The sequence below is a fragment of the Podarcis muralis genome, chromosome 2 (genome assembly GCF_964188315.1).
Source record: "Podarcis muralis chromosome 2, rPodMur119.hap1.1, whole genome shotgun sequence".
Taxonomy (NCBI): domain Eukaryota; kingdom Metazoa; phylum Chordata; class Lepidosauria; order Squamata; family Lacertidae; genus Podarcis; species Podarcis muralis.
This window is the reverse complement of record NC_135656.1, coordinates 109,179,897-109,191,546: the sequence shown is the minus strand read 5'-3', so window position 1 is coordinate 109,191,546 and position 11,650 is coordinate 109,179,897. Positions and strand designations below refer to the sequence as shown.

The 11,650-nt window shown below is 43.4% G+C and overlaps 1 protein-coding gene across 1 annotated transcript; it reads left to right on the top strand.

Annotated features, from left to right (window-relative positions):
* The first annotated feature begins 278 nt into the window (after nt 1–278).
* Nucleotides 279–10,110, top strand: LOC114607759 (killer cell lectin-like receptor subfamily F member 1). The gene is made up of 6 exons (XM_077925190.1): nt 279–650; nt 3,055–3,153; nt 6,447–6,596; nt 7,531–7,685; nt 8,072–8,184; nt 9,512–10,110. Exons 1-6 carry the CDS (start codon nt 569–571, stop codon nt 9,633–9,635), a joined length of 723 nt encoding a protein of 240 aa, XP_077781316.1. The 5' UTR covers nt 279–568; the 3' UTR covers nt 9,636–10,110.
* The last annotated feature ends 1,540 nt before the right edge of the window (nt 10,111–11,650 follow it).

The window sequence follows — 11,650 nt, the reverse complement described above, 5'->3', positions numbered from 1 at the left end:
GCCTGGAACACGGTATGTGGATTAGGCCCCCTGCAACCCTGCATCTATTGACAAGAGCTGCTGTACAATGTACATCCATTAGCTTAGTCTAGCCAGCCTCGCAGGCTGTTGCAATGTGCAAATATAAAAGGCAGGAGGAGAGGGGAGGAAAATAGACAACCTCGAGCTCCTGGGTGGAAGAGCAAGAAACAAATATATGGCCACCAACATGGATGGCTTAAAAAGAGGACTAGATGAATTCAGGAAGGATGAGGCTCTCAGTGGCTTCTAGCGTTGCTGCCAGTCGCGGGCAGCATGCTCTTGAATACTGCTATATTGGCAGCCTGCATATGCATTTGAGATCTGGTACCCAAGAAAAGTGCTAGACCTTGCGTGCTATATACTATGTTAGATTATTATCTATTATGGTCACTTTTTAAGACCTTACCTGTGGTTTCACAGTTGAGACGCCGGAAAGGGTGCTTGCATTTCCTTTGCAACCCTGAGCCCCACATTCAAGAGAACTAGCCAGCATCTAGTCAAGCTCATTCTTTTTCATAGGTCTCTTGAGATTTAACCATTTGGGGCCATGGAAGATGAAGACGGCTACATGGCGTTAAGTCCCCAGCCAAGTAATACTGCACACTGGGCAGAAACTAAGAGGACACAAGGTATGGGTTTTTTAATAATAATAAAAAAATCTTCGTTTGCACTTTTATATTATTATTAAACAGTGCCCTTTCTGGGGCACACAACCCTCTCTGAATTAGGTTTGAGCAACTTTTTGGGGTATCACTGCTAGTTCATATTTTGTTGGTTGTATTCAACTAAGTTTTTACTCAATGTAGATTCATTGCAATTTATGCACCGCAAACCTAACCGTGTCTACTGAGGAGTAAGTTCTGCTGAATTCAATGGAGTTTACTTTCCAGGTGAAAGTGGGCTTAGGAGGATAGCCTTGGTCATGTGCATGAATTTCAGTGGGTCTACTCAGAGTAACCTTTTGTCGAATACCACCCTGCGTAAGTGAGTTTGATACTTTGTAAGCTGCTTAGCAGTAAATGCAGAGAGCAGGGAGCAGTTTAGCATAAGGTTCATTTTATTTCATACTTTGCATGATAGTGCTAACCTTTTTTATTATTTATATTTGTGTTAAAATTCACAACATCAGTGGCATCAGTGGCAGCTAGGGAGAGGCTGACATCGCTTGTTATTTGATATGGGACATCTGGAAAGGGAACCAAAAGGGGGAAACAAAATGATCTGGAGGGCCGGTAGAAAAAGAAGGCAAGGTCATGAATAAAGGCGCATAACATAAAGAAAATTTACAAAGTTCTCCTCTCCTAATCTAAGAACTAGGGTTCATTCAATAAAGCTGGATGTTGGGAGATTCAGGACAGACAAAGGGACAGTGCATATTGAAATTATAGAATCCACTCCTTCAAAACTTGGATGGCTTTGAAAAGGTATTAAACAAAATCATGGAGGATAAGGCTGCCAGTGGCAACGAGCAGTAGCGTCTTTTTAATCGTGCTTTTCACTGTTAAAATTTGTATGGTTGTGTTTTTAGGTTTTCATTGGTGTTTGTAATTTATTTAAACGTGAGCCACTTTGAGGTACCTTGCAATAAGAGTACCTAAGAAATATAACAATGTTATAACAGTCGTGCGCTCTCTGCTGAGTGGTGGCAAGAGGCCATGGGGTTCCAGGCATTCACCTGGGGTCTGTGTTCCTTTGGAGAATTGAGACACGGTGGAGACTGTTGTGGCTTTAAGAAATAATAAGGTCTAGAGCTGGCCGTGTCTTTGAGGCAGGAGAATCTGGACAAAAGCAAGGCTAGTCTAGAGCAGTTGATACACTTCTGAATATAATGCACTGTCTGCTCTGCACACTTTCAGTGCAATTTTTGACAGGGTCAAGTTGTTGTTGTTGTTGTTATCATCATCATCATTTATTAATCTTGAGGCCAGAGTGCTAGATACTTGTGGTACTGTTTTGTGATAAACTACTATTTCTAAAAGTTCAGGTTGAACCGGGCCAGCAGAAATGAATGCATGCTGGCAGTGTGATTTCTTAAAACAGCCCTGGGCCCACAAAGCCGGCTGAAGCCTCTTGCATTGCTACTTGTCTATCAGCTGCACAAATGCAACATTCATTGCAGTCCAACTGCAAACTAAAATAATGTTCCTTCCAGCACTCACCAGAGGAAGTTGGATGTGACACAAATTGTCATGCCCTAGAAGAGACCAAGATATCTGAGGGAACTTCTGGCCTGTTTTGAGCAACTGCGCTCCTCAGATGGGGCACTGCTGAAAGTATCATGCACTCCAGAGGTGTGCTTAGCATGGACTAGAAACCTGGCCTTTAGTGCTGCAGCTCCTGCTCTCTGGAATCAGATACCAGCCAAAATCAGATAGATATGCTATGTGTGATAATGTTCAGTCAACTACTGAAGACTTCGTTTGTTTGGGAAGGCTTTAACCCAGTCATTTATGGAAGATTCCTTTTGTATCTGATGAAATTGTGTTGCACTGCAAGTTTTATTGTTTTTAGAACCTGTGTTTTGTGTTTGGCTTTATTTTTAATCACAGAGACTGCTTTGATGACTTTATACTGTGAAGCATTCTTTAAATTTGTTTTAATAATAATAATAATAATAATAATAATAATAATAATAATAGCTGCTGTGGTCTACTTCTGGATACCAATTACTGGAGATTACAAGTGGAGAGAGTGGTATTGTGCTCATATGCTGCTTGCAAACTGCATAACAGGGTTTTTTTTGTATGTTCTGAGGTCTCCTCCGTCTGTGCCAGTCAGACATTGCAAAACCTTAGTGCGTGGAAGCCCCTGCAGAGAGCCAATAAGGCATGCTTACAACAACAGCTTCTCTGTCCTGAATATAATGATTGTTTCTGATTCAGGACATACGGTTGTTTCCAGGATACTCATGCCAAAAATATGAAACATGGCAATCTTAGTGCTGTGTTGAATATGTATTCGGAGGGGCGGGAATTAGCTGACAAGGGTCAGAACTGTGGCTAAGTTTCCTCACTCCACATTGAATTCTTGCAGGCAATTCTAGGCTAATCGCTCGGTACAAAATCTCGCTGGGGATATTAGGGGCAACCTGTGTCATTCTGGGATCGGCCGTGATTGCGCTGATCGTGTTTGGTAAGTTCTTAGATGTCTGTCTTCGTTTTCCAAAAAACAAACAAACAAACAAATCCAAAAACCCTTTATTTTAAAACCACATGGCATGTGTAGTGCACAGTTCCTTGATCAAAACTCTGGGGGGAAACGGAAATCATATTCAGAGTGAGGGGAGGGGGAGACAACGAAGGGGATTTGTGTGCCCTCCCCCAGTAAATGTTCAGGAAAGGTGGATCATCTTAAACTAGAGCACTTGGTATCTTCTCAGTTTAGATAGAGGTCGTCTGACTCTCAGGGCCGGCTTGCCCATGAAGCGAGGTGAGGCGTTGGTCTCAGGGTGGCAGGCCTTCAGACAGCTGGAAGGGGCGTGTGCCCACCCAAATAATGGCTGGCTGTGCTGACCATCAGACTAGAGCATGGGTAGGCAAACTAAGGCCCGGGGACCGGATCCAGCCCAATCGCCTTCTCAATCTGGCCCGCGGACAGTCCGGGAATCAGTGTGTTTTTACATGAGTAGAATGTGTGCTTTTATTTAAAATGCATCTCTGGGTTATTTGTAGGGCATAGGAATTCGTTCACCGCCCCCCCCGCCCCCCCCAAAATAGTCTGCCCCCCCAAAGGTCTGAGGGACAGTGGACCGGCCCCCTGCTGAAAAGGTTTGCCGACCTCTGGTCTAGAGCTCAGGGTGCGAGGTGCCTCTGCCCAAAGCTGAAACGCAGTGCCTAATTCTCTCCCTCTCCCTGGTGACGTCTAGTAATGCAAAATATTACGGTAGGCTTGTTGCATGCAAAGTGTTTTTCAGTCCAGGCAAGGGTCAACCAAGGGAGCAGGGAGGTGGGGCACTGTAACATTAGGTGACATCGTATTACACATAGCAGAAGATGTTGAGAGAGAGAGAGAGGGAAAACTCAAGTTTGCTGCTTTGGGCAAAAGACACATGACTATCATAATGTTTCATCGCAGCCTTAAGAGTTTGCATTTGCCCTGAGCAGTGGTGATTTGTGAAGTACATGCGCTGTTAATGGCAACCAACGTAGTCAAACCCCTTCTAAGACGATATAACAAAACTGTACTGTTGAGCGTTGCAGGCATTACAGCTTCCTAGTTAAGTCAGCTTTTTTCTATTTTATCCCTTCCCCCCCCCCCCACACAAAAAATAAAAGTTGAAGATAACATAGAGTTACGACCGTGAGGGTCATTTAGCATCTAGTTACAGATGGGTAGCCGTGTTGGTCTGCCATAGTCAAAACAAAAAAAATTCCTTGCAGTAGCACCTTAAAGACCAACTAAGTTAGTTCTTGGTATGAGCTTTCGTGTGCATGCACACTTCTTCAGATACCTATCTGAAGAAGTGTGCATGCACACGAAAGCTCATACCAAGAACTAACTTAGTTGGTCTTTAAGGTGCTACTGCAAGGAATTTTTTTATTTAGCATCTAGTTCACCTCTGTGGGGGTTTTGTTTTGGGGGGGGGGAGGTAGTTCCCTTTCTTTCAAGGAGGGAAGAAACATTTGTGAGTGTCTATTCTTTCATCCTTCAAATCATCTCTCTGGTGCTCTATCTACACCTCACATTAGTGGTTATTGTTGGAATTGGGAGGTACGTGATTAAAAGCTCCCCCCATAAGCGAGAGGCTAGACCAGGGTTGTCTAATTTTTTTTCAAAGAGGGCCAAATTTGATGAAGTGAACCAAGGGGCTGACCAAAGTTGTTGACCTTTTTTTAGGATTGAAGTTGTTGAGCTATTTTTACGATTTTACCACCGGAAAAAATGTACATGCTTGGGCTAGAAGGACTTCCTCTTTGTTTCCCTTCCTCTGGCAGGATAAGACCTTATTAATCAGACAGACCACTGAAAACTGAAGTGCAGATGATGTTGACCACCTAGCTGCTGCCAGAGCAAACTGCACTTTAGTGCTGGTTCTGAGTGGGTTTATTACTTTGCATTTTATAATGATGCTTTTAAAGCCGCCGTGAATCCCAGTTTGGAAGAAAGGTAGACTATATTAAATAAATAAGTAGGTATTTGGGGATGAGGGAGTGCAGTGTGACATGCATCTGCAACCCCATCATCTGGAGGTTTTCAAGGCTGGGAGGGTTAAATCATAGCTGTCAAGTGTCCCTTATTTGAAGGGACAGTCCCTTATTCCAGCGCCATGTCCCGCTGCTGTCCCTTATTGATGGATGTCCCTTAAATGATGTCCCTTAAATTTCAAAGGAAGCAGCTCCTCTCCCTCCCTCCCTGCCGGCCAGGGAGGAGGGAGGCTCCAACTGGGTTGCTTGGCTGTGTTGCTCACCCAATAAGAAGTCTAAGAACGACTGGGGGGGTGGAGCTTGCATGCCTTGTGTGTGGCTAGTTAATGCAAGCTGAAGAGTTTTTGGAATGCTGGACGCCATTTTGTTACACGTGCTGCTGCAGACTTTGCAGTGCAAAACCAGGCCGGGGAGCCATCTTAAGTTGAGGCTGCATAGGCCTTGTGGTGCATGTGATTCAGATTCTAGTCAGTTGAACCTCTGGTTACAAAGTTGGTTGGACAGTGTTCTCAAAGCTACCAGCATGAGTTTGACCAGACGGTAGGAGGACAGGAAGACTGGAGTGCCTGGAACAGGTGAGGCTGCAGGTCCCTTATTTTGGCTGCTGGTCCCTTATTTTCAAGGCTGCTGGTCCCTTATTTTCAAATCTGTAAGTTGACAGCTATGGGTTAAATAAAGATTTTTAAATAATGGTTCAGTTTGGCTCCCAGCCTTTGATGCTGGGAGGGAATACAGAGGTATAGCAGGTAAAAAGGGATGGCTTAACCCTTGCTGCTCCCATCATATTTAACTCGCAGCAGAGGTTTGCATCCAGAAAGGGGGAAATGACCTGGAGAACAGTATTTGGGGGGGGGGAGCAGCAGGAGGTGAGTTTTCCTGCAGTTTCTCCACTTCAGTGTCCCACCACCCAATTCATTTTAGGCCTCAGATGTTAGAAATCCAGTGATTGTTGTCTAAGGGCACTTCCTGACTGTCACTATTTTTGGGCGAGATTCAGTCCCCTACTGGCAAGATTCTGGTTGCGCAGTTGTCATGGATTGAGCACTTTTATGCAAGAAACCCACTTCTCTAAAAGCCTGGATTTAATTTAATTGTATTAAATTTATATACTGCTCTTCATCTGAAAATATCCGGGTGGTTCACAGTATTTATGGCAACAGGGAAAGAGATGGGGGCAGGGATGCATTTGAAATTGTGGGATAACACTTGCTTTGTGCTGCCTCGCACTGCTATTTATTGTAAAACGGCTTTCTGGTATCATCTGCCCCTCTGCGGCTCAAGCTTTGGAGAGAGGCTTATGGAAAGGCGAAACTTGGGGAACAGCTGCCAATGCTACTGAGGATGAAGCAGGAATCTTGAAAAACCCCTCGAGAGCAGATAGAAGCCCCTGTTCTGAACTGATGGCCATTCACCTGTGTGAGCCATTTACAGGTAAGCTCCCATCTCTTCCTCCTGCGATGCCTGAAACATTGGCCTATTATTGGTGAAAATGAGGTTCTTATGTAGGGACGGAGCTGAAAATAGTGAGATATTTGAGTCCCACATCCTTTAGGACTTCTGAAACTAACCTGTGCACCCTGAATTGGGATTGGACACTAATAGTCAAGCCGTGTGGCTGCTTCCTGCTCCTTCTCACAGCCATCCCCACCAGCAAACTGGCTGCTGCATTCTGTAGTTTCCCAAACAGTTTTCAGGGGAGCTTCACATAGAGCACCTTGCAGCTACCAGAGCATGGAGTATTGGTTCAGTCTTCATTTGTGTGAACAATCATAATACAGTGGTACCTCGGTTCTCAAACGCCTCGGTACTCAAACAACTTGGAACCCAAACACTGCAAACCCAGAAGTAACTGTTCCGGTTTGCAAACCTTTCCCGGAAGCTGAACATGCTCCGTTTTGAGTGTTATGCTTCTGATTTGAGTGCCACGCTGAGATCTGTCTTTTTGTTTTAGCAGCTCTTTTTTGTTTTGTTTTTGTGACTGTGTGGAACCCAGTTCAGCTACTGATTGATTGATTGATTGATTGTGTGACTGCAGTACATTTTTGCTTTCATTTTTCATTTTTTTATTTTCATTTTTTACATTTTCAATGAATTGCTTTCATTTTATGTATCAATAGTCTCATTAGATAGTAAAATTCATGTTAAATTGCTGTTTTAGGGGTTGTTTTTAAAAGTCTCGAACAGATTAATCCATTTTGCATTACTTTCTATGGGGAAGTGCACCTTGGTTTTGGAACGCTTTGGTTTTGGAGCAGACTTCCGGAACAGATTTGAGAACCATGGTACCACTGTATGTAAAGAGCTGAAATGATGACTAGACTAAAATAACCAAATGCCTTTTCTTTCTCTTTTTTCCTGCTTATAGAAAGTGCCAGGTGTAAGCTCTGTCCAAACAACTGGGTTGCACGGGAGGGGAAGTGCTACTGGCTTTCTAAAGAGAAATGGCAATGGCTTCGGGGCTACAACGACTGTTCCAGGAAGAGATCTCAAATGCTCGTGGTCCGGGATTGGGCAGAAATGGTAGGGAAAACAACATGACTATGGATTTTGCAATGCAGGTCATCAGTCAAGTGCTGTGTACAAAAATGTACATACTGGAGTTATGAAGCATGCATTATGAACCATGCATAAAAATGCATGCATTAATAAAAATAAAAAATGCACTGTATTAGGGAAGCTTCCTTTGCAAAAAAAAAATGTATGCATTAGGCAAAACTGCTTCTAAAATAGGTATATTAGAAGAAATTCACACACCCAAAATACTGATGTGAAAATGTAGAGAACTGTGTTGAAGGTTGGAAAAATTAGACACAGAGAAACTGAAACTGAACCATCCCTGCTCAACAGTTTTCGACAAAGAAACAAGAACACTAGCAGAATTACAATTTCCCTCATGTTATTGGCAGGAATTCATACAGGACTTCACTCAAGAGAAATATCCTGTCTGGATTGGACTTAATGTTACACATCTGCGCAACACCTGGACCTGGGTGGACGGCTCAGCCTTAAATCAAGCCCTGTAAGTGTTTTCCTACATTTGTACAAACACAACCTTTCCTGTACAGTAATAGCTTTCTCTGAATTGCAGATGCCTCATTTCCATATTAGTGCCTTTGTCTTCTCTACATTAAGTTAGCTTAGAACTAGTATTTTTCCTTTCCAAGTTTTATGTCCCTCCTATAATAAGTAACTTTTTTATTTTTCCTCTACAAATATCTCTCTCTCTCTCTCTCTCTCTCTGTGTGTGTGTGTGTGTGTGTGTGTGTGTAAGAGAGAGAGAGAGTGAGAGAGAGAGAGAGAGTGCAACAAGTAATGCCCACTCTCTAACCAAATTCACAAGCCGCACCCCACCCACCAAATTTCAGTAGCTTCAAACTTGGTGTTTAGTGTGGAATTGCAATGCTTTATTTGCTCTCCTTTTAGGGGGCATCCACAGTATTTCCCTTGCAGCTCTTCCACCTTTTCTCAGATCATAGCAAGATTAACTTTTTCCTAAAGAAAAGTAGCTCACGCTTCACAAGTTTCTTTAACACCACCCTACCATGGTAGGGGGAGGAATGTGGACATGGACTGTGAGATATTGGGAACATGAACCTATCGCAGCTCAGCACGTTGACACACAACAAGCACAGTACAAGGTCCTCAAATTGCGGGCCAGGCCTCCCTCACGAGGTACATTCAGACAATCAGGCTTGAGCAAGTGAGACTTCTTCCAAGGGCACATTGTGATTTTCCTCTAAAATTACTATAGCCACTCTTCTGTCATCTTAGTCCCTCAGTTAGGAGATTAGATGTTTGTGGGGTTAAAATCTGCAAACTGGGAAGTTCAGGTTAGCTTTCACAGTTGATTGCTGTTATCCATGGTTATATCTAATCTGAATTTCCCAATCTGGAGATTATATGTCTTGGAGAAACAGGATTAAATAAATGATTGGAGGATAGACTGCAGGCAGTGATTAGTTGTGACCACTAATTCAGACTGCTGTGTTTTAGATGCAGTATCCCTCAGAATATCAGATTTGGGGAGCAGAAGAAGGAAAATCCTCAGGAGCTTCTCAGAGACACTAGGCTGGATGGACTAGATCAGGGGAACCTTTCTTGGTCCAGCGGGCCAAATTCTTCTCTTATCACCTTGTGGTCCAACTTCCATAGGTGGACAGGACAATGTACCTGTCAACCATCTGGCATAATGGCATCAGTTGATAGACACCTGCTGGAGTCTGTTGGCAGCTCTTCTCAAGTTCCAGACAATTGGCTGGTCCCTGTTCCTGGACAAGATATACCTTTGGTCTAATCCTGCAAGGTGCTTCATGCATACTGACTAGAGGTTTTCTCTCTTTTCACAGGTTCCCACTGCCTCTTCCAGGAAATAGAGCCGGTTGTGGAGTTGTGAAATCTGGTCAAGTTCGCTCTGAAATGTGCACCGCTGAATTTAGGTGGATTTGTGAAAAAGAAGCCATTTTGTTCTAACCTGTGAAAGCCAGCCACCAACCTTCATATGCTAGTATGATAGACTCTTTTTATTTCCCTGAACCACAAAGGCTGGATGAGGAAGAGCTGCTATCCCAAGTAATCATCATCCCCTCTAATAAAATTAGGTGGTAGCTTCTGAACGCTCAGGGGACTCCTTAGATATGCAGACATATATATAACTTTGTAAATTAAATGTCCAAGTATTTTTATTTTTTAATTCCTGAAACAACCTCCTGAACTCTGTGACCCCCTTCAGTCCAAGCCCCATATCTCTGACACACTCTGTTATCTTGCAGTGTTCATTTGTTTTTCTAGTGCAGCACTGGATGTGGGAAGTACACACTTGAGGACTGCCTTCTGCACTGGAGCCGTGCTGGAAATGGGCAGGGCAGGGCAGAGTGGGATAGAGGCGTCCTACTGTATGCCATGATGTGGTCTGGAGAATTTCCCGTGTCATATCTTCACTGGTTTCAAAGTTAACCTCGCAATTCGAACTTTTGGCTCCCAAATGCCACAAACCCAGAAGTGAGTGTTCCGGTTTGCGAATGTTCTTTTGGAACCCGAACGTCCAACATGGGTTCTGTGGCTTACAGCAGGAAGCTCCTGCAGCCATTCGGAAGTTAAGCCTTGGTTTCCAAACGTTTTGGAAGTCGAACGGACTTCCGGAACGGATTCTGTTTGACTTCCAAGGTATGACTGTAAACATGCTAAATTAGCTTACTTTATAGGGCATCAGAACATTTTTCTATGTACATTATCCTGTGCAAATAACCTAATTTGCATAGAAATAGATAAGTAGGTACCACTGTGGCAGGAAAGTTAACAGCTTTTCCGTGCACTCTGGTTTCCATCACGGTCTTCCATTGCGCCAGAAGCAGTTTAGTCATGCTGGCCACATGGCCCAGAAAGCCAAGCCCAGGGCTAACAGTCATATATATTATATACTGTGTATCTATCTATCATCTATCTATCTATCTATCTATCTATCTATCTATCTATCTATCTATCTATCTATCATCTATCTATCTATCTATCTATCTATCTATCTATCTATCTATCTATCATTAGCTATCTATCTATCTATCTATCTGTATAGCATCATTCAATAAATAAACAAAATAACTTTAACACTTGAGTTTGACATGTTGGAAAAGAAAATCCACAAGCAGCTTAAATTCATCCACTTAGCAATGCCCACCAGGGGCTGATTAGCCAGGGAGACATCTCAGTAATGTAACCAAAACATTTTTTCTGGGGAAGTGGCTGTTATTTTATACCTCTCTAACTGGCCACATAAGAGAAGAAGGGGTTCCACAGGGGTACCTGCAAACCCGTTCCACCTGCTTTCGCCCCTCTTTACCTTAAGTTTTTGCTTGTCAGCTAAGGTAAGAGACCAAACTTTGCACCCTCATCTCTGCAATGCGAACTGCATGGATGGCAATGCACACAATGAGGAACTCTTTCTAGCCAGGCAGCGGTTGTCAGATACTAGATTAAGTCTCTGCGTAACAAGCCATCTGGTTAACAACGGTTGCAACCTCCTGTGTGTCTGCACCACAGAACAAGATCACGTGTAAAACGTGCCAATCTGGTTACACCCTTCCCATCGAAGCATACTCTCTGAGTTGGATTCACATGACATAACTTCACTGGGGTAATACTCCAATGATATCCTAGTTTAAGCACCCCCTCTCTCTCTCTGTCTCACTGTTTTATACTAGATCACCTTACAATACCTCTCAGAAATTTACCAGCGGTTCAGAGATTTGGGATAAAAGGGCTTAATGCAGAATTGTTACAACATCCTTCAATTTGGGGCAATCACTGTTGCAGCAGCGTTCGAAAGTCAGATCCCTGCATATAGACCCTTCTTTTTAGAGCTTTGCAAGAAGTCTGCATCTCGATTATTTGCAGCCAATTATGTCACGTTTTCCTCTAGCTTAGTTACCGGTACATGAGCGCCATCTAGGGGCCAACCAGCCACAAGCAGGTCATTTGTCCAATAAAGCAAA